At 41.1% G+C, this 24,104-nt stretch overlaps 1 protein-coding gene across 2 annotated transcripts in view; it reads right to left on the bottom strand.

The window, feature by feature from the left end:
• Nucleotides 1–24,104, bottom strand: part of cdk14 (cyclin dependent kinase 14) — a 192,602-nt gene that overhangs the window by 36,117 nt on the left and 132,381 nt on the right. For both annotated transcript variants that reach the window (XM_069655617.1, XM_069655618.1), the window contains 2 exons: nt 21,519–21,658; nt 15,619–15,769 (listed from right to left, as the gene is read on the bottom strand). In XM_069655617.1, the coding sequence (XP_069511718.1) occupies nt 15,654–15,769; nt 21,519–21,658 (256 nt within the window). In that variant the 3' untranslated portion in view covers nt 15,619–15,653. The remainder of the gene's footprint in view (nt 1–15,618; nt 15,770–21,518; nt 21,659–24,104) is intronic.

Consider the following 24,104-nt stretch of genomic DNA (forward strand, 5'->3'; position numbering starts at 1 on the left):
GTGCGAGACACTGAGGTATGACTCGGCTCTTCTAGCTGTTTCATTTACTTTCAAAGCATTCATCATCACGTTTCAGTGTTTCCCTCAGATATCTATCACTGTCATGGTGGAGAAATTTTTTTTACCATCGGTTGAAAGCTCGTATTTCAAACTCAGGATAATACAACATACAGTATACAGCTAAACTTAATTCAAAATACAAGTTACCTTAAGAGCCAATTAAAGGCTGCCATTGAAGTAACAATAAAAACATCAAACAGAAAAAAAGTTCTATGGAAGCTGAGGCGACGTTTACTCCTAGCATCCAGAGAGACCCTAAAAACGAGACCTTTACAAATGCAGCTGACCCCATATTGGAACTGCTGTTTCAAAGCTCTTGCTATACACAATGAAGCCCTTCTTGGCCCTACTGTGTGACATGGCGTGGTCTGAATTTGGTACTCTTGCCTTCTACGTAAACCCCACCTGCTTCGTCATGGACTCTTACGTCACTGGAGGCTTTCCTAAAGGCTTCTGGCAAAAGACCAGAAAGGAAGATTCTCTCCGGGGCTTGCCGTCATGATATTGCTAAGGTCGGTTTGATCAAAAACAAGATATCTCAACATATTAAAAATATTTGTCGCCCTAATAAGATGATTCCTTTTCAGCTTGGTGACCCCTTGACTTCCATTTACTGCCTTTATTGGGTCAAAACTGTTCTTATGGTCCCAAATAGATAAAAATACATATGGTCATTCAGTTTCATTTAAACAGTCTGTTAAGTCACAATGGTGATTGAGCCTATGGCCCACTGATGAAAGCCTTTGCATTTGCAGTTTTACAGACTGGGTGTCTGGTGCGACTTTCATGGAAAACATCACAAGCGGCGCCCAGTTAGTGACGCGTTTTCCATCAGCCAGCAGTGGTTGGTCTGCCAGAGAGGGTAGGCGGAGCTAAGCGGCTGCTTTTCCGGTCTCTGAAAGTGTTGCAAGTAAACAGTAATCTACTATGGCTGAACAAACAAAGAAAAGATGGATGACTACAGATACAACTTCAAAAATAAGTGAAAACGTCATACAGAGCCAGAGACTGCGCAGGAGAGATCGGCGAGTGAAGCGGCCGTAGCCACTTCCGCTAACCCAAACACACACTTAACTTACAGAAAAAAGATCCCGCACGCCGGCGTGTTTAATAGAGCTTCTCTGTGTTTGTCTGAGGTTAACGTTCACAGGTATGGAAACTTCAATGACTGTAGTGATTGTTTTAGTTACGTTTCCACTCACGGATCGTCCTCCGCTCTGCTAATCCGGAACTGATCGGCTGCAGGAGCCGGATTTGTTAACAGAGCTGTCAATCATCATTTTTACAGCATCAAATAACTAATTAAAAACAAACTTGTCAGGAAAATGAACACTTGGACATAAATCAGCATGATAAGAACTAACTACAATGACAGAAACCATGTTTGAGAAAACTGTATCGGGCTATACTGCAGCCAGTCAGCAGGGGGCGATAGAGAGGGTTTGGCTTCACTTTTAGGGAGCTGTCATGTTGTCCATCTTTTTATAAAGTCTATGGTTGCAACTATTTTTGATACGGATGGCCTTTTGACCTTTCTGACACCAACCTGAGGACAAACTTCAGATTTCTGCACCACGGCAAACAAGGTCCTTAAAATAGAAAATTCATACATATGTTGTTTACAATAAACATGGAATTCTCCAGGGACCACTAGGGGGTCTTTGAATCTTGTTCATGAAAGCAGTAAATATACACACTACAGAGGCAAACTGATATATGTTACAATCCTCTTCTACTTCCTGAACAGGCCCACACACATGTGAACATAAAGACAGAAACAAGCATATACTTGCTCACACACACTTCCCTCCTCACACATACGTTTAATCAACTCTACTTTCCCCACACTACGCTCTATAGATTGAATTCTCCATTTGTGTACTGTGTGTACTGCTTTGATACATACAGAATCAATAGTGTCCGGAGGGAAAATCACATACATACAGTCTATGTGAGGCTGTTCTACGTGGCAGAATGATGAAGGGCCATTCTTTGAGGGTGAACATTAATGAGAATCTATATGTTCAGCATATTTAATTATCCTCTAATCCTAATATCTTTGTGTTTGCATGTGTGGTGATATTCCTGTAGGCCTTGGTTTGTCTGAACTACATGGAAGGTTGTGAAGTGTGGAACAAGCCTTTCCACAAGCGTTTTCTTTTATGTAATCAATATAAAACAAGATTTTTTTCATACAATTTTAATGACGCATTTTCAATTTGCCATAAAAAAAACTACTTAAGAGCAAAAAACTTCTTTCGTTTAAGTTGTGAATTGTAATTCCAAAACTTCTTAGTCTGTTTAGTCATCTCCTCTGCTTTCATGCATCCTTCTCTTTAATCCATTATGCAAGTTGGGCATCTAAATAATACTGAAATAATACCAGGGATTTTTCTTCATGGCTGCATGAAACCCAATAGATGTTGGAACTTACAATCCTCAAGCTCTCAAAATACACGTTGACAAAACCCAGGCTACATTTTCTTACAGTGATATTTTTGGGATACTTGGAAACACGATGCTTATTCTGTTGGGTCGTGTTTCTCATCACACAACATATGCACTGAAGATCTTTTTATCTTTGTTTAGGTCTTCACCAACTCCTGAGTAAAAAGCTTTTAGTTCAGTTGCTAAATGTGCTACTGTGATCACCTGCTTGTTACAAACTTTACCTTTATGTTTAACATTGTAAAGGCATTGTGTAGTGGAAAGAGGTCAATGAAAGAAGAGATGGCGTGTTCTAGGGCGGCACAATTAATCAAAATTTTAATCCCGATCACTGTTTTGGCTTCCCGTGATTAAATGGGGAGTCGTCTGCGAGCTGGTTCAGGCAGACAACTCGAGCTGCACTGATTTCATAACTGATATGCGTCACTTCCACAGTCACCTGACAACACTTCCTCCCAATTGGTCTATTTAAGCTGCAAGATTTCCGGTCTCTCCCTCAGCCCCACCACCACCCCAGCATCCACCTGCAGGCTCCGGCTGGAGGGGTTTAAGATATGATCTCATCACTCCTCAATTTCTGCATGTGAAATAAATCTGCGAGGAGTGATGAGGAGCCTAGACGCCAAACACAAGCTGTGTCTTGCTGCTGCAATAAACATTTCAAACTATACCAACATGAGTTGACTGAAATAATTGATTAATGGCCACATTGACGTTTAAAATGCGTGCTCGGCCTGTAGAAAACTCTGTTGCATATGAAATCAAGTGCTAAACTAACTGAGGTTTTGGCTTCACTTTGGCTCGTCTTTGGTTCTTAGGAGGTTAAACCGGGTTTAGAGCAAGTGATGTTAAGCAAGAAAAAATGACATGCAAAGAGTGCATGAAACCTGTGTCTGCGCCGCAAAGCAACACAATAACTTTTTCAACCACCTGAAAAAACAGCATTAAGTGCAGCATGATGAGTGTATGAAGGCCAAGAGTCAGACATCCATAACAGAGACGCTGTACAGCGCAACACGCTATCCACCCACCTCCCAAAGATGTGTACATAAGCAGGAATGCAGCACAACATGGAACTGAAAGTATTGCTCTGTTTATTTAAGTACAATAAAAAATGTCCCTATCTGAATATTCAGTGTTTGGACAGAAATCTAAGCAAAGTTCAGATTTGAATGCAGTCATGAGCTGCGCAGGGTAAGGTGACATAAGTCCAAGTGACTTGTAAATGTTTTGACCTGAGCATTGAGTAACAAAGCACAACACTTCAGGAGGCTTATCTTAATTGTTCCAAAAATAGTTAAGAAAGTGCTCAGAAACACTTACTGGAGATAATTTGGCTCAGACAAAGAATCCAGGACAATTTAAAAACACAAAGTGGGTCACCGCTTTAAAGATAATTCTGACATTCACATTGCTAAATAGGTTGACAAGACAACGTTGTACCTGTGTTCCTGGTACCCTTCTCGATGTCCTTTCTCTTAGCCCTCAGAAGAGCAGTCGCTGGTACATTTCTAAAATGAAGTTTGACTTCTTTAATCTCTACTACAAGTGCCGCCATTTTAGATTAATGAAAGTAAAACCAAATGGCAACAAATATTTGTGCAACTGCAATCGAAGGTACAATCTAAGATTCAGGGCAAAAGCAACACACATACAGAACATGCATAACAATTTGGTGCATTGCTCTTCGCATCCATCTAAGCTCAACTCATTATCCCGCAGACTGACAAAGTTAAACTCATTAGCATACTTATTTGACACTAATTCACTCAGCTGAGACGAGCAGCTCCAGATCTGCTGCTGGAGAGGAGCTGTTGGCTGCACCACATAAGAAGGAACTGGGTTTTCTTTTCTTTTTGGAGGAGCAAAAAAGGAAGGAGGTACATGTGCAATGCTCATTAGGGAGAGCCATATGGTGGAGGGAAGAGGAGGAGAGGAGAGAAAAAAAAAAACTGGGAGTTGGATAGATGGAGTGAAATAAAGGTACGGCACTTTGTCTAGAAAACACCCTCCATTGTTGAGATTTGTTTACAGCTGTTGAAAGGCAGCCACCTCACTGCTGTCACTTCTCTCCTACTCTATCACATCCTGTATTTTTCCTCAGAGGGGTAAATGTGTGTGGAACCTGAATGCATTTTTTTATTCAACAGAGTAACTGTGGAGGATTATTCAATGTGCATCTGACTGACTTATGAATGAAACAGACCAGCAGAAACATCTGAAATAGATCAATAATCTTCTTAATATTACCGTGACAAACTTGTTGTGAAGGGGGAGGATGGAGGGATGAGAGAGTCATTGTGCGTAGAGGGGAGCTTATGATAATGGGAGTCAGATCTCCTCCTACATGTCAGCCTGATGGCATCTGCTGCCTCCACTGATCAACAAATTATACATGAAATCAATTCGTGCTCCTCCTGGAGGACTCCTCCCTCCAGCCTTCTCCCTGGCCTCCTTTCTCCTCCTTTTTGCTCCGTCTACTCTCTGTTTTGTCTTAATTCCTCCTCCCTCACCTCTCCTCCATCCCTGGCTTCATCCTCTCAGCTCCCCTCTGCGGCTCTCATCGTGGTACTTTATAAAAAGTTGAAAAAGTTTGTACCTCAGGGTAGAGGACCACAACTCATCTCTCCCCTCCCCCTCCTCTGCCTAACTTGTCCTCTCTGCTGACCGTCTGATGGATCACGCTTCATCACATCCAATCCCCTGACCTTTAATCATCCCAGTACAGACAGAGAGGGAAAAAAAGCAGTACTTTCTGTGTAAGTAAAATGATTAGCACCTCAGATATCATTTTCACTGCTTTCACCGCCTGCACTTCATTACAGATCATTATCTTGCTGCTGTCATCTTACTGATGCTGCTGCCTTTACACAAAAGTGAAGTGGTAGATTTAAGTTGCTACTGTATTATTTCCATCCAAGCTACCGGAACTTTTATTCCCAGGAACGACTTTTTAAGGAAACAGTAATTCCACCAGTTGTGTGTGCACGTCTCAGTACAGGCAAGACTTGGCAATTTAGTCTGTTTAAGTATTAAAACAGACTAACTACATTTCTGACATGAGTACAGACAAGGTTACTGCCATGTATTACGGGTATATGTTTCTAGTTTTGTCTTAACATCAAACGTACATGTTCGCTGCTTTAGATTTTTAGAAACAATGGCTGATATAAAATGTGGGAGTCCTCAGCCTTTTAGACATGTTCAGCTCTGCAATCCCATTCTCCAAGTCCCTGTTCTTTTAGAAATTACCACCCTACGAGCAGAGATATTTTAAGATTATGGAAGGTAATTTAGACCCTGGTTCCTCCAAAGGTTCCTAGTCTCTGGGGAGAGTAGGGAAACCCTACCTGTGTGTTAATTAATTCTTTTAAAAAAAGAAACCTGATCCAAAAAGGACTGGAGGATAATTAGACCACAACAGACTCTGATACATATAAACACTGGCAGCAGTGTGATGAGCTACCAATTAACAAGCAGCCACGGTCAAAAACAGCAGCAACAGACCCTCCATCCTTCACGCTCTCCATCTGCTATAGAGACACTTTGGCCATTTCCAACACCAAACCAACTAATCGTCATTCGACGGAGGAAAAAACATCTAAACTCAAGCTATAATCTTACAGCAGACTCTCTCCCTGCCGCAGTCTTCACAGATACAGAGGTGGTGATACAAAATAAACTCTGCCATGAACTTAGAAGCATTCATGCAAAATCAGAGCCTCCAGGATGACGGGGTAAGCAAACCGGAGTGTTCATATTGGACTATCAAAACACAGAAAAATTCAGTAACATTTTTTGCACCCAATGACAAGCTTTATAAATCTCACTGTATAAGATTGGTCCATATCTGTGGATGGCAGCTGAGGCATGGTAAGCAGAGAATGGCTGTAGTTACAACCCAGTCTCACGGCGGTTCATGAAAAAGTCACCAAAATAAAACATTAGGATTGTGTACATGGACAGGGACATCTCTTTCCCCCGATCTCAGCCAACACTAAAGTCTTTAAAGGATAGTGCTGTCGTAGAAAGTCAGCTGGGGTGGTGGTTGGGGTTAATGGATACGCCAAAGCCAGCAGTTGCACCAAGGGCAACAGAGTTCTGTCCCGGGTGAGACCAGAATGGTAAATGCACTGCATCACATTCACCCTTTCACACACTGATGGCAAAGGCTTCCGTGCAAAGTGCCAATCTCCACTCAGGAACTAACTACATTTATATACCAAAGGTTATGTGATTTTGGGGTTCAGCGTCTTGCCCAAGGACACTTTGACATATTGACTGCAGCAATCAGGGATTGAACCGGCGACCTTCCGATTGGGAGATGATTGACTCTACCACTGAGTTCAGTAAGTTAATAAATTAGTTTATAATTCAATGTTGACTTCTGGGCGGCTGTGGCTCAGTTAATTATGGTATTTGAATGGGAAATCCTAATCTTTTTCGTAGCTTAGTGCCCCAACAAAAGCAAAACTGGTTGCAATTTTGGTTCTGTTTAGGAAGTTCAAATTCATAATTTGGGCTAAAATAATACTTTATTGTTGACCGCTGGAAGAAAAAGGACCTTTTGGGCAGAGAGCCCTGAAGGCTGCCTGGACAGTACAGTAATACCACCATAATGTGGCTGTGCTCACTGACAAGAAAAGGCTTTCGTGTTGCCAGTAAGAAATAGGCTTCCAGTTGGAATACACTTAATGTTATTTAGTAACATAAGTAAAGTGAATACTTTGTACATAAATCTATAATTCTGTGACTATTTCACAAAATGCTGTGAGACTGGGTTGCGTGTCATTTTCAATCAACCACATTTCGACAAAGTTGTATACGACTTGTGGGAGTATCGGTAGTGTTGGCGTGTGACAGAGATGGTGCATGATGGTTCAGGTAAGGAGTGAGGGAATGATAAGATGTGAAGATAAAAAGCATGTAGCGTTTTCAACACATTTTAATCTGAACTCCGCAGCCTATGAGAAGAAGATTTATTAAAAGAGGCAGTATCTACATAAATATCTCCTCTTATAAAAATTATGACACTTAACTGCTGCTTCTGCTCAGTGCACATTCACATTTAATAACAAGAGCCGAGTCTCCAGTGCAAACATCATGTCCAAATAAACTGGCTGTAAATGACTGCATACACATTGTAGCACATTGTGTCGAGCTGCAGTTAACGTCTAGCGCCTTCACTCTGCTTTTCCATGAGGATAAGATGAAATGAAAGCCCACATAACTGGCAGCCACTGAAGCTGTAAAGTTATAAGAGGCAGTGGGAGAGTAAAACTGGCTGATTTGACTGAAGGCTTTCCATTTCTCAAGGCTATGCCTCCGGTTATCCTTCCTTCCCGCACCTCCTATTTCCCCCCCTCCGGCTCACAGCAGGGATACACTTTGTCCTTTACCTAGAAAAAACTTTCTGACAGGTCGTTTTTATGGACTGCACAAATCTATTTCTTCCTTTTACAGAGCCAAAAATATTCTTTTCAGTCCTGCTGACTTTGTAAGTTGGACACTGATGGCTTTTAGTAGAAAGACATCATTGCAGAAACACACCAAGGGACAAATAGTGCTTTTACTTTCAAGAGAAATGCCTGCACAGCCATGAAGGTTCCCTGCATTTTATCCGTCCAAAAATATAGCATGGTCACTAGAATGGTACCTTAGGCAAGTATGTGTGTGAGTGTGTATGTGGGTAGATAAATAGCTGGCACTGCTACATTGCGGACAGTACAGTGTAGCTTTGCCTGCAGCTGTTATCTTCAAAGTGACACAGTGATGCTTCAGGGCCAGAGTGTCCTGTAGCCGACCTGTGATGGCTGACTGCACAGACACACTGTAGAAAGGAAGCTGCTTTGTGTGAAGCCCGGCCACGAGACCAGCAGCAGCACAGAGAACAGCACTCAACCACATGACATGAGCTGTCAGAGCGGCTCTGACGGCACTGTCTCTGCACAAAAATACATTTAGACTGAATGTGGGAAAAAAATAGCTGAAAGTCGTTCACCTACTCTCATCTAAAGGTGTTTTAGTCACAGAGTTTAGGATTTGCAGAGACTGGGTATCCTGCAGGGTCACTATCTACAGACTACAGCTGTGTCTCAATTCAGAGGCTGCATCCTTGGAAGGATGTGGGCTATGAAGGATGCGTCGTTCAGCCTGTGTAGACCTCTAAGGCTGAACTGAAATGAGACGGTCTGGTCTACAGAGGATGTTTTAATTACCAGCTGTTCCTGCCCTTACTCTTGCATGACAAAGGGCCCCTTCTGTCGCCTAGCAACAGGTAGCTAGCTAGCTAGCTAACTAGCTAACATAACTAACGTCACATAACTTGAAGTTTCAAGGCCCCTTTTCTTAACGTGTAACACTAGCTTTTCGACTCAGCTGAAACCAAAAACTTTTACATTTAAAGTGTATTCTTCAGCCGTTTAAGAGTCCACCATCTAGTTTAAATTGATGCTCGATCAATCTCAGGATACGTTGGGCCTCGTAGGATGCCCCCGATGGATCCTTCGTGGCCCGGGAAAAGGAGGACGCATCTGAAGGAGCCATCGAAATGGGACAGCCTTAGATGGGCCGCTGTGATGCAATCGACCTTGATGTATGTCCTTTGAAGTATGCAGCCCTTGAATTGGCACACAGCGTACAACTAAATTCCTATTGAGATTATTTCCAATCATGCACCTCGTGGACATTTAAATGAGATAAAACTGTCAGCCTTTAGCCACAGCTGCTGTAAAGCTATTTGTTCATCTACAGTGATCAGAGCCTGGATGTTAGCTAGGTTAGCATAACAAGCTAGCTGATGAGAATAAACCAAAAGGTGCAGTTTCTGTCATAATCCTGTTTTAATCAATCTTAAATAACTTAATTCTTTTTGCAGTAGAAAGCTAAGACCTCTTTGTTATATGTCAGCACAGTGCACGTTGATTAAAGAGGTCATTGCATTACATAACGTGTGGAATAAAACATGGTTAAAACATGCAGGTGTCAGGGGGTGGCTGTGCTTGGCCACAGGAGCTCATTGTTAGCATAATCCTCTTTAAATGGATCAAAAATATAAAGCATAATAGCTTTAGCACAACTTCAAAAGCGTACATAACTTTTTAATTAAGGTTAAATATTCCAAAACAAAACAATGCAAAATCCAAGAATAATAAGGTCGGCACTTGCAGATCATTTCAATTGCAGAATTAAAGTCAGAAAAGTGCGACACGAGGGAGGCCTGCATTATATCTCAGTATAGATCTGTAACATTGCTCTAAATGCCTCTCAAGATTTGCTTTCAAAATACAACCGACTAAATTCTTGTTTGGATTGAGACACTGAGCTGTTGATTTTACCTCTTTCATGTTGCTTTTTGCTCCCTGATTGAATCAATGTTTTATGCTTGGTTATGTATTCTGACTGTGAGCATGCTGCGTCCAGCTCTCCACACTCTCTCGCCTGAAGTACCAGTGAAGTGTTGAAGCTGAGAGACAGGGCAGCTGTCTCCCACTTGTTGTTGGGACTCTGAGTTGAACTGTGTGGTCACTGAGTGGATTGATGGGGGGAGCCATTGCCTCCCCTCGGCACTGAGTTGCATCAGCTAATCTTGTGAATAATGCAGAATCATGAATAAACATAGATCAATGCGGTGCAGTACTGTAAAGGAGACCTGCCTTTTTTCCCTCTCCCCCTTTCTTCTCTTCTCCACCCCTGCTTCCATTTTTTCAATCCATCTCTTTCTGGCTTTCTCTTTTCTCACCACAAAACAATCTTTTTTTCTCCCTTCCCTCCCTGCCAAAATCAAACACTCCCACTATTTCCCCCATCCTCTGTCACTCTCTCTCCGTCCTTTTCTTTTCCTCTCTGGCCACAGCAGTGACAGACATTGTAGTGCTGTAGTGTTGCTGTGTCTCAGTGCAGTCGAGTCAGTCCCGGCCTTCACTCTCAGCTCAATAGCTGCCCGGGTTTCCTCAAAGGCAGCCATCCAGCCAGCACAAAGCCTGCCCACTGGGAATAGACCCACAAAAGAGAAAGGGGCTGCTCGCCTTCTTTGCTGTGCTCCGTCTGAAGCGGCCTGCCTCCACCACCTCCTATAAATAATACAACGCTGCCTCGACAAAAAGAAACCCGGCCCTGCTCCCGCAAGCCTCTCTTTCCATCTCTCCTTTATTCCCTCCCTCCCACCCTCCCTCTGCCCTTCCCCTGTTTCCCTCCAAGTCACCTCTCTTACCTCTGATTTTACTGAAGCAGAAAACACAGTGCTTTAAATAAAAGTTCATTCAAATACATATTTACAATTTTGACGTTGTTTCTTTTTGCTCATTATTAACATGATTTTGCGTGCCGGCAACATGATGGAGGTAATTGATTTATTAAAAATCTACATTAAAAGGGGGAAAAAAAGTCATTAAACTGAAGAAGTTTCCCTATTCGATTATATGTCCAAAATGATAATCATAATATTATGATCAATATTATGATCACGATTATTAATCACGATCATTTATTCATTTTGACATTTTTTTTTATTGTAGGCTACTTTCACATTTAAATAAAGAAAGAATATATTTTGTGTTGCATTCAGGCTCATGTACACATTTTGCGTCAAACTAAGACTTAACTATGCTCTTTACCTGAATTATGTGCATCTTCTAGAGGCAAAATGCAAAGCAAATTTGCAATGGTAATTTCAGTGTGTCTCTGGGAGTTGGGTGATTAGGGTGTCGCTGTACAGCGTTGCTGTTATGGATGTCTGACTTGATGCTGGACAAGGACGAGGAGAAGTGACGTTCTTCCTCTTGGCCTTCATACATTCATTGTGCTGCACTTTGTCCTGTTTTTTCAGCTGCTTCAACAAGTTAGTTGCGCTGCTTTGCGACACACATTTCATGCACTCTTTGCATATTATTTTTTCTAAACATCACTTTCCCTAAATCCGAAATACCCCCAAACAACCGATGAGCCATTTCAGAGGACCGGTGTTTTGGTTTAATGCAGTGATTCTCAAACTGTGGGGCGCATGACGGGGGGGCGCGCCAATGTTTGGAAAATGTAGCAGGCGGAACTATGTTTTGACGTCGGACAACCCGGACTCATTTTCGGGTGGCACAGTACACAAACACGTTGCCCTCGCATATGTCGATGATTTCTGTGAGAAGCACATCACATGTACACTTCCACACTCTAATTGTACTCTTTTCTTCTGTATTAAGTTTTAATTCACAATCTGTTTTATTAAGTTACATAAGTTAAATATTTTCTCTCACAATTCAAAACAGCATGTGAGCCGCGTGTGCACGAGGGACGTTATTAATGACGTAGCGATCAAAACGAGCGATCGATTGTTACCAAATGACATCTGCACCTTTTTATAAGCTTAATAAACAGCGACAATCAATGCATTTACAGTAGGGACGTACGGAGATACACAATATGATTGTTAAGACTGGAATTTTTTTTTTTCTGACAGTGACTCGCTCTCTATTTGTTTTAGTGTAACAACAAGCAGCATTCACAATGCGACTGAGCGTTTAGCCCTCATGACACGTTTGCACAAACAACACTTTAAAAACGAAACAGATCAGTATATTTTGAGTTCGTTATAAAAAACAACGAGGCATTTACGAGGACAGCTACGTCCCGATTTCAACAGCTGCTGTAACTACGACAATCACAGGCGCATTCGGCTGAAAGTCGGCAGGTACTGGTTGGTCACTAGATGGACAGAAACATCGGTCTCTGTTGTTAACTCTTTCACTCTAACCTGCTGCCGCAAAGGTAGGCGCTCATGCCACGACATGCCAGCTCCCCAAAAGTGAAGACAAAACCTCTCGATCGCCCCCTGGGGGACTGGCTGTTAGTTTAGGCAGCACTTGATTTCATATGAGTTTTCCACAGGTGGAGCATGCATTTCAAATGTCAATATCGCCATCAATCAATTTTTTAATCGTGAGGAACCCAAAATCGTAATCGGGATTAATATTCGATTAATTTTGTAGACCTAGCTTGAGCCTTTAATTTGTTAGCAAAAAAAGCCCTGTTCATAAACATAAGTAATACTGAACCACTAAAACGCGCCTGTTACTAGGTACCTGACAACATGTGGACTTCAGGACGTGGTCCAAAGTCTCCAGGCAGCCAGGACCTGCACTGGGAGCTGTTGTTACCAACAGCACTTCAGAATGTCAAAGCAACTGTTCCACTGCTGCAACATGATGTGATTTAAATAAGGCTGTATTGTAGTATTTCATGTGTTTTCATTGCTATTCATTTCATACTTTTCTCCATTATATAACTTGAAGGGATTATAACAAAATACAGCAATAATGCACATTTTCTCTACATTTTATTTGACCATTTAGCTTCTCTAACTTGTTGTAGCTATAAATACTTGGTGGGAAACCCAGTTCAAATATGTGCATGAGTTATGTTTGTGGGAACGTATGAGCGGCTGTGTGCATGTGTTGGTGTAATTTGTCAGTGTATTAATGTGAATGTGTGCACAGGGATTAGGCTGCTATCAGTGCAGCTCTCACAGCCTGTCAGGCTTTAGGACGACGCCGGACAAAGAGGCTAATTTCAATGTAAATGCAGCAGCTGAGAGGACACAGCTCTCTCAGTGGGGTGACTTCCACCCTGCACACACACACACACACACACACACACGCACACTCTCTCTCTCTCTCTCTATCTCAACACACACAGAAACAAGCCCCCAGATCAGGACACACACTTCAGCATATTCAATGGAATTCAGCCTGTATTTACTTCATGTTTAAGAAGCATGCAGGTTTTGCGGAGGAAACAGAAACAGATAACAAGCTGCAGATTCTTTCAGAAAGTTGAAGAGTTGATGTGTCTGGTGCGTTTTTGCACCTGTCAGTAATTATAGATCTAATCTGGTCCACAGTGCTGTGTTGTAGCCCCTGTGTTGGCCCTCACAATCCTGGGTCCATCATTAGTCCAACCATTATCCCCCTGCCTGGCCTCTGCACCTCTCATTGCATGCAAATAGTGCAGCTTTATCTGAGGAGTGAATGAGACCCCCGTCTCTAAAGAATGGGACACCCTCCTCGGCCACTCAAAGCCATTCCTCCATCTATTACTGCATTCTCCGCTTGAATGCAGACAGCACAGATCTCATGGCGTCAGTGTTAAAGAAAGACGGTGGTGGTTGGCGGGATGCAGATTAGTGTTAGGCACAGAGTTGTCAGTGTGACTGCTTGATCAAAATGCACTATGTTAGCATGTTTTACAACATTAACCTGTGTTGAAGCAGCTCTTGTTCTATGTAACTCTTTCATCATATTTCCACTTTTCAAATACTTACTTATATTTTTGTACGTTCAAAAAGAAAGACGAAAGAAAACATTTTTAAAATGTCTGTAATGTGAATATTGAAAGAAAACGTACTCCACATTAACTAGAATAACAGCTAAAGAACCTGCTGTAGAATAAAGCAACAGAACATGAATTGTGGGGGTATAACTCTCTACTGAACATCGTAGCTCTTAATAAATAGTTTTGACATATTTAGTTAAATGTGATCTCATCATTATAACTTTGTTAATGCAGAGAGTGCTGAGAGGATTGTTAGTTATGCAGTCGGAGTGCCTTCTGCTGGATGAACTGGGTAATGACACCATTTAAAAACCAACCTGAGCTTTTTCTCCTGCATCACATGTTCTGTAAAAAAAGCTTTCAGACCGGCAAATATCAGAAAAAACGTTGTTCCTTACCAGAAAAAAATGAGCTTCCATATTTTATAATCCGCTAGGGCTGTCAACGTATATTTTAAATACGATTTCATAATAAAAAGTATTCAATTGTTAAAATGAATATTCGATCACATTGCGGCTGTCTCGTGAGCTCTCGCGTGATCTCGTATGTCCTTGTGTGCACTCTCTTGGTTACGGAAAGTCTTTGAATGCATCACAATGCCACTTTATACAATAACAGTTAAATAGTCTCACTGAAACGAGCTAATACAACAACTGTGTGCCGTGTGCTAATGATGGCGGAGAATACAAACCCAAGCCAGGACAGAGAGAGAGAGAGAGAGATTCTCATCCCCAGCAGAACAGACAGGTACAGGTATGTTGACTTTTTAAAAAGCACAGCACAGCTCGCTCGGAGCGCTGAATGTCCGTTCTACTGTGACATAATTATTTCATTTGTTTATTTTGCAGATGTAGGAAGCATTTGTTGATCTTTTTACAGGCATGTTTATGTTTAAATAAATATATCTTTGCAAGTAAGTACGTTTCTCGTATTGGTATGTCCTCTTGTGGACATATTGTCCGAAAATAGATGTTGGAATAGTTCAAACCTTTTTTTTTAGAGAAAATAATCGATGGATCAATTTTGGCCAATATTGACAGCACTATAATCCATCATCTCAATCAAAACATTTCGTAAAACTATAAGCCTTCAGTGGTGTTTATTAGATGTGATGTATAAAATGTTTTTTTTAACAATGTAGAAACCAGGAAATAAAAAGCTTCTGCTATTACTGATACCTTAGCTTTGATTTCAAAGACTTTGAAAATGTTTGAAAGAATAAACAACTACAACTTACATCTTTAACATCCCATTTATGTTTGTTTTGTTTGTTTTTCTAACTACTTGAACATAATAATTACCTAATACTGCTTGTGCAAAAAATGTTTTCCCTTTTGTTGACACATTTTATAAGACTCTTTCAAGGGTTAAAGCAGCCAAATGCAGGCCATCCCATACAACCTGAATTTTTGTTAGCATGTTAGCAAGTTTTCAGCCCTCTGAGAAATACAAAACATATTCTGCTTCTTTATTGAGGTCAAAATGAGGATCACTACAACACAGGGCACACTTTACTTACACTACTTTGCCGATGATTAGCTGTTAATGTTAAAATTAAGATAAACAAGAATGTAGATTCTCACACATCAGACATAATGCCTCTCTGGGCATGTTAGATTAAGTATCAGACCAGTATTTTAAAAAGAAGCAGAAAAACAGATGTTTTTGGGACCTGCAGTGATCATGTAAGCTTCACCGTGCTTTCACTCTGTGTTTGTGAGAGTGTTGAGTTTACCCTGCTGCAGCACACTGTTTGTGTCTGCCTCCTGCATGGTAATGAGCACGTACCTGTCAGGCAATCATGTGCAGGATGCTGCCTCAGGTCAGTGTTTGCTGCCAGAGGATGCCTTCCCATGACTGTTCCTCCGTGCACACACCTGTATGCTGTCCCCGCTCTCTGTCTGCAGCTTGACATTTGGTACGGTGAAGATAGAAGACACTGCAGGGGGAGAAGACGCAAGCGGATTAGAAGTACGTAGGCTGACAGGGAGGAGAACATTTCCAAGTGAGTTGTTAAAGATAGAGACGGTTATAAAAGTGAATATTTGAATATTTATTTGCAGTCTTTTAAGGTTTAATTATTATGTTTTTCCCATGAGGAGAGGCTTCTTTTAAAAAGTCTTTTAATTGCTACATGTGACATTTAAAACATTCCTTCTTGGCTTTTTACTGTAGGCCACTTCTATAAACTTACAATCCTTTCAGATAAATGTACCAACAGTTGATGAAACATGATGAACCTGATGATTGAGCCCCGAGGCGTCTCGTTTTTATGATTAATAAGTGAATATGTTTTATTCACAAAGTTGGGATTCATTTTTGAACTGTTTAAACGGTGCAAGAAGGGTTTGAGAGTCCCTTAAATGCCTTTATGAGCTGTGTGTCACATCCACTGATGCAGCACCTGCTAACAGTACAGGTGAGCAGGTCAAACTACAATAACCTTCGTTTAAAAACACCACTATGCACCTGTCCATTTTGTCTCACCCAAAAGTATATCATTGAAAGGAAGATCAGCTCGTTCTCAATCCTAACTCGTCAAATATGCAGCCTGGTCAGTGGCTCAAGGCTTCAAAATCTGAAGTTGTAGGTCCCCCCTATATCATTGTTTCTGGACAATAACCTCTAAGTTATTGTTTTTATGCACCTTTAAACTTAGGTGATGTAGTAAAGGGTCAACTTCGATATATTCGAAATATGATACTGAGTTCTTTTTTATTTGCCTTCTTTTTTATTTGCCTTCTTTTCAGATAGCTTCATGTACAATAGTTACAAAATGTACGTCAGTTACGTCAAATGCATTCTGTTTATTATGCAATTGCTTTAGTGATGTAATCATCTAATTAATTCTGTCAATTATGCTACATACATTAGTTAACTTACAAATGAGGGTAAATGATTACTTATCTAAACCCAAACCGTGACCTTTACCAAAAACAAACAAGTCCTTTGGTTCTTAAATGTTACAATAATGAGACGTTAACCACGTGGTAATTATTGTTCCCCGTCCAAAACTCAGTAAGGGTCCGTGTCCACTAGCAGCGTTTTTTTTGCACTGGCAGAGCCACAAGCTCAATTTCAGAGCGCTTTTCACCGGTTTCACAGGTTACGAAAGTTGTCTGGCGGCTCTTCTGCTTCCCTTGGTCGTGATCGTAAAGTCTGTTTTAAGTTGCTCTGTTTGCTTCATATTTGCTTTTATTCAAGAAATTTTACAAAGAAAGCATGAAAACATGAACAGTAATCATGTCCTGGTGTAGGCAGCAGCTCTACACCTGGAAATTGTACCCTCGAAAAATCGAAAGGCGGTTGTTGACAAAATTGATATTGGAATACCCGCCACTTCTTGATCTTGATTGGTCGGTGACATTGAATGAACCAAAAGTTGAACTATTTTCAACAGAGAGCACAACTACAAAAAAAATAGCTGACGGAGAGAGTGTTTTTTGCATTGAGAACGCTGAGCAATGAACACACTGAATTGCATTGTTTTTGTATAGCAAAAAACTTTATTTTCACCATGTAAGTGGACATAGCTTATTCATTGTTTCTAATGTACCATCTATACTTTTTATTGCTAACTTGACTATAGAGCCATGATGTTTAAAACTGATGCTCGAGGGACACATAAAACATCTTACTTAAGTGTAGGGCTGCTGACCAAGCTGCCATATTTCAGATGAGAATAATAACATGTCGGATTGATGGAAAAATGTAACTTAGTGTGAGAAACATACTTCCTGAATCACAGGCTCTATTGGCTCATTGTTTCACTAATATCCTGGTAAACAACATCACTATTTAACGTCACTGAATTATCAGTATTGAGGCAAATGGATTCACATATTTGCTCCATTCTGAGAAGAGCATTTCCTCTTCTCTAACTGAGAGATAAAGGCAGAGTGTTTTGCCAAGACAGCAGGGGAACTGGAGCACAAGTGTCTCGTCTAAACACTTGCTTTTGTTTCACTTCCAGATCCATGTAGATCTACTGTAGTCCAGATTTTTGTCATCTAAAACCTTTGCTCTCGCTTCTGTCATGGCGAGACTCCCACACACACTCACTCCAATCAAATTAAAAATGTCACAAGCCTATCCACGCAGTAAGAGCAACCTCAGGAGCTCTATTGTCTCAATAATTCTGCCTTTGTCCCTGATAATCTGTCTGCATATTGTCTGGATAAATCCATAATACACATGACAATAGTGCGCAGCTGGTCCTTGGAAACATACTGTTCATCCCCACAAGGATGACACGGAGATATTTACTTGAAAGGTTCATCAGTTTCTCAACAATATGGTCTTTAGTCTTGGCCACTATATCTTAGATTTGGTGAGTACTGGAAGTACTGAGTGTTTTAGCTGTAGAGCCGCACAGTTTACTTTCTGGGTTGTTCTAATTGGCTCCAGTATGGTTATAGTGGAAGAACAATGCTGCAGTTGTAGCCAAATAATCAAAGCTGAAGCAATTAGCCATTTTTTAAATCTCACATTTATTTCTAATTAGCATAACGTTGACACATCCCTCCACACTCGTCTTCCACACACACACGCAAGGAAGATACTTTGTGTTTATCCACTCCTGTCCTCATTTTAGAAAACTGTTTTAATTCACTGCCATTCGTCCCTCTCCTCTGTCGCTCTGCCTGTGTCACATGTGCGTGCAGAACAGACAGAATCAGAGAGAGAGAGGGAGAGAGAGGGAGATAAAGGGAGAGAAAGGGAGAGCGAGCATGACAAAAATCAAAATGAGCCATCTCTCCCTCTCTCCCTCTCTTAGTGACCGCCGCTTTCAGACATGACAACCTGCTGGGTGCTGATAACAGGATTAATAATGCTGAAAAATCTTAATCTGGGGGAATTAAAAATGGAATTCTCCCATTAAAATTACCACCATGTCAGCAGCGGCACACTCCGGTCTGCTGAGCGTTCTTAACACATCACTAATGAATAACAGCTTAAGGGATTGTTGATGTATGTATATGTAGCCTTTTATATAATATGGACATGCAGTCAAATCTGACGTACTTTCATGCAATAACCCAATTCTGTAGGATTAATTGAAATATGGCCCGACTGTGAAGCCTCTGACTCTTCAGATGTGTTCAGACCAAAAATGAATTTTTGCATCACGTTACTCTTGCATCAAGTTTGACCGTGGAAACATTCATGTTTATTTGTGTTGGTAAAATACAATCGGCGAATTACCACCCTTCAAGATAAGTTATGTCTGTTTCAACCGGAGATGTACAAACCCGTTATTTTCACCATCTTCTCCTGGAGCTGCATTAACTTTAACTCCACTCTTAGATACTTGAGGTGCACCAGTGCAGCGTTTGATGGCCTGTCAGACGTGGCACCAGGATTTCTATGATTGACACCAACTACTACTATTTCTGCGTGTGAGTCCTTGTTCACCTGTGTCTGGGCAGTGGCAGCTTCACTATAGCAAGTCCCACACTGACTGCAATCTGGCTTCTAACAACGGAATCAACCCAAAATAAACTCATTTTGATTAGGGATGGGCACTTCAAGTAAAAATGTGATATTCACAGGGAACTATTGTGATGTAATTGCAAAAAACTGGTCGAAAGGACGCAGAAATAACTGATGATTTAAAAAGTCACTGCTTCGTCAGGTCTGTCGGCAAGACGACACAAGCAGCATAAATTCAATCAATCAATCAATCAAATTTTATTTGTATAGCGCCAAATCATAACCAGAGTTATCTCGAGACACTTCACAGAAAGAGCAGGTCTAGACCGACTCTTTGTTATGTTAGACCGACTCTTTGTTATGAAAATTAAAATTCTTGTTTTTTTAATGGGGTTTGGTTGACCATTTCTTATCACATGCAGGGAGGAGTATCTTAACATTGATAGGCTTTCATGAAACAGCCACATCCAAATGTATTGCAAAGTTGAAAAACAAATTATAAAATTAAATTATTCAAATTTGCATATTTGTGTGATTTGCATCATTCAAGATGCTAATTGCATCTTTGCATTAACTTTATAATATAATCATGTCGCAGGAAGAAATCATAACGCTTTTGGCCTGAACTGAACACATTTTTCAAAACCTGCTTCTTAGTTGAAGTTGTGTTGATTCCTTGTTTTTCTGAGGGACTGTGTTTTAAAAGCTGAGACTCTTAGAGAAAGAGCGCCTCTGTGAGCTGCTACTGTGTGCAAACAACAAGTCAGGAAGATAGAAAATCAAACTGAGTCTGTTTCAGCGGCCAGCAGAGGTCCGGCTGGGCTCACCGTCCCACTGGCATCCACATATAAGACAGACTTTCTCTGCGTGAACAAAAACAACGTATAGGTTGCTGCTTGCTGTCTTTCTTTACAGAGAGACAGAGAGGAGCACAAGATCCCGTGAAGCTGAAGCTGAGAGAGCTTAAAAAAAAAAGAAAGAAAGGAAATAACAAGAGAAAGAGAGAGAGAGAGAGAGAGAGAGAGAGAGAGAGAGGGAGTCAACGGAAGAGAGGGAGAGCGAGACGAAAGACAGAAAAAGAGAAACAAAGAGGCCAAATCTCTGACAGTCGAGGTAATAATAATTTTAGGACAGCAAAAATAGATCTTCTCCACATTTATAGATATTTTTAACGTGATGTGATGACGTGTTCAGATCATCTTTGAGTTCTTTTTAACATTTTTATCTGCTGACTTCCAATCAGCCCCAAAAAGTCACCAAGTGCACATTTTTTAAAAAGCGTCTCAAAATGTTGTCACGTCTGAGGCACAATGATCCAACAAATCCTCCAATTTAATCATTATTATCAACTCACACTGACAATGCTATACTCTACAATGCTATATTGTGTTTGTACTATATTGTTGTATTTATGCACTGTAGACTATAATGGGATAAACTGGCACCATGAAATGTCTGCTTATAAGCTGTTAGTAAATCCTGTTTACAGTGGACTTATGGATCACTCTGATTTTGAAATGAACCTTTAATGGTCTTTTGAGCTGCCATGTGCACAGCTCTAAACAAACAACAGATTTTCTTTCATATGTCTAAATGACAAATAGATACATACAAATTTGGAATTTCTCCAGACCAACCAGCGCCACACAGCGCCACACAGCAGGCTGCAATAGATGTAATCTTGCCAAAATTGCTTGTTTTGCAACTAACAGGCTGAGATAATACAAACTAAATGCATTTTCACGGCGGAGGTAGACCAGCAACCCCCGTATTCTGCAAATTAAAATGACTGTTTTGCTTCTTTGAAGTCTGCTAGCTTTTAAGAGAGTGGTGTAAGTGCTGATTCAGATTTAAACAAGGCAGCTACGTTAACAAAAAAGGTCTATTATGGTCGGGATCATCAGTGTTTTCATTTCTGGAAAGCACTTTGTGCTCCTGTCTTGAAAGTGCTATACAAATTAAGTATTATTATTATATTATTTCCTTAATGCTGTCAGACAGTTTTAATAACAACCAGAGGCTGTAAAGAAAGCACTCTTATTGCACCGACATCGGGCATTTTCCTGAAATATTAAGTTGCCGTCATTACTGTCAGTTTTGCAGCTGCTTGGTGGAGGGATCTCATGGGGGAATTCCAAAACTCTTTGTACCAAGGGCCCAGGTTTGAAGAATTCCTCTTTAAGCAGCACCTCTAATGCATGACCTGCCCTCAGAGACAGGTGGTGTCAGAGTAATGGATGTGTTGTGTTACGTACTGTCCTGCAGCTCCCAGAGCCGTGGCGGAAGGTTGCTGAAGTACTCATGGTTCAGCGCTGCCTGGGCTGACAGCCGGTTCTTTGGGAAGCACTGGAGGAACCTGGAGGCCAACTCCTCAGCATGGTCCACATAGCCCAACCTGAGACACATGAACATACGATCAGAGAGTGACCACAGAAGCAAACACACACAGGGATACATTATCAGGAAACACACATTTAAACACCCCAAATTAAACATGAAATTTCACATCACACCTTTCATTCATCCCTCTGAGAAAGCAACTCACTTTTTCTCCAATTCACAGAGCTGCTGACAACAAAAAACAAGCCTTTAATTATGCTGAAGGTTTGCTGACTCCAGAGGAAAAATGCTTCTTAGACACACACACATGCAAAAGAGCACACACTCACGCTTACACCTTTTTCTTTTGAGCTTCCCTCGCACATGGCGACTGGGTCACCGTGAGAAACAAAAAGCGTTGATTAAAGCAGGAGCGAAGACGGAAGCAGACTTCATGTGAACGTGTGTGTGTGTGTGTGTGTGTGTGTGTGTGTGTGTGTGTGTGTGTGTGTGTGTGTGTGTGGGTGTGTGTGTGTGTGTGTGTGTGTTTGAAAGCATGTCTAAGTGTTCGTACTGGGAGTCACTGAACTCCTGAACCAGTCCTACCTAGCTGTGCCGAGGGGTAAAAAGATTGAAAATAAACGAAGGGCAACAAATTCAGTCAGTAATTAGGCATCTCCTGCATTAAATAAACATGATGTTATTCAGCGCCCACCGCTCGCAGTACTCAGACTGCCTCTCATGTTCTGCAGACTTCACATGGTTAGCTCCCCAGTCAAGCACTCTGACAGCCACTCCCATGGCTCTCAATTGGGATCTCGACTCGACTTATCAGCAGCGAGACAGAGGGAGGATAAATCTCTGTTCAACTCATCAACACTACTCAGCACCGAGATAAAGTTAATGAAGTCCATCAGGGCCTCTTCTTCTTCTGCTTCTTTCACATACAGCTGGAACATTCCGTGTTACTCTGCTGCAAAGACAAACTAGTCTGTGTGTGTAACTGTATAGATTGACAAAGGCCTCCTTAATTACTCTTTAATGATCTTAAGGTCAATGCGGACACTGCGCTTAGTTTGACATTTGTGGGATATTCGAGTAACTTATCTAGCCGATACTTTTATTCAAAGCCATAAGTGCACCAACCATGTGGGTTAAACACAAATATTCCTACATTTATGCATAAACTGTATTTAAGAAGTAGACACAGCCTCCATGACTGAAAAGTGAAGCCAAGTCAAGACTTTGATTTACTTGTTATTAGCGGGTCTTCATGATGCAGATTTGTAAGAAGTAAAAATGCAAGCTTTGTCAGGACTGTCAAGAGGAGAATAAAACTTTTAAAATGCTTGTTTGTTGAACGGAGGTCGGATCGATCTGATGCATTCGAGGAAGTTGGGAAATCTGAATGCTGAACGGCTTTCGTGACACAGCGTGACAAGTTGAATTTTAGATCTAGAATGGATTGTTAGCTGTTAGCATGCAGATGTTTGTTTATAGAGATTAATAAGAAGCTAAATAGTCGTCAGATGATGCTGATCTGAGCCGGGATGGCATTACGGCGGATTATGTTCCGCCTGTTTTTAGCTCTCCTCACGGACAGTTTTTCCCGCATATGCCGCAGCCTGCTGATACGTGATTGGTCGATATAATTACTCGACTACTAGCATAGTTCAAACAGAAACCAGCACACTTGCCTTCGCGGAAATCCACGTCACTGCATACAGATTCTACTATGTAGAATCTTTGAATTAGAGAGTTATCCTACTTGTCTGTCTTGACATATTAGCTTGGTTAAAAAATCCTAAAGAGTTTATGATCTCAACCTCTAGCTTTAAGTCTTCTTCAATACAGCATGATGTTCATTCTGTGATTCCACACCTATAGATCAATTCAACAGCAGACATCGAAACTGCAGACAGATGAGAGTCCACTCTTTAAAATGAACAACCCTGTCTGCTTATGTTGCAGGGCTTGTGTGGTTCTGATGCAATAATTGACATATTATCAGAGAAAACAATCAATTAAAAATGGGGGAAGTTGGGCAGCACCAGGGGAGAGATAAGAAGGCCAGAATCAACCCAAGTCATCTTCTGGGGACAATAAATATAGGGGTCATCTTCTTTAAATTCACTTTTACACACAATCTGTATTCACCAAGCTCGCCTGAGCAGAGCGTGTCTGTTGCAGAACCTCTTGATTTTCATATTGGCGTACATGTTACCGTGTTAGAATAGCCACTGAACCTGTGTGAGCAGTGCAAAGGCAATCTTCATTTTAAACATACAGGGGTATGTATATGCATCCTGTGTGAACTCAGGCAGGACGTGTGAACTTAGTGTTGGCCTGCAAAGAAAACTATGTGTGATGTCTTTTAAGGAGGGAGTAAAAAGTCCGTTTCTGATGCCTTTCTTTTGGAAATCTGTCTTTATGAATATATAATACTAAATCACTGGAATACCCTCTAAACCTTTACCACTGTTGAGATGAAATAAATCCTCCAATAATTCCAATGAAACCCC

Source organism: Semicossyphus pulcher, unplaced genomic scaffold, assembly GCF_022749685.1.
Source record: "Semicossyphus pulcher isolate SPU_LCO1_2020_fin unplaced genomic scaffold, fSemPul1.0.p SCAF_9, whole genome shotgun sequence".
Classification (NCBI taxonomy): domain Eukaryota; kingdom Metazoa; phylum Chordata; class Actinopteri; order Labriformes; family Labridae; genus Semicossyphus; species Semicossyphus pulcher.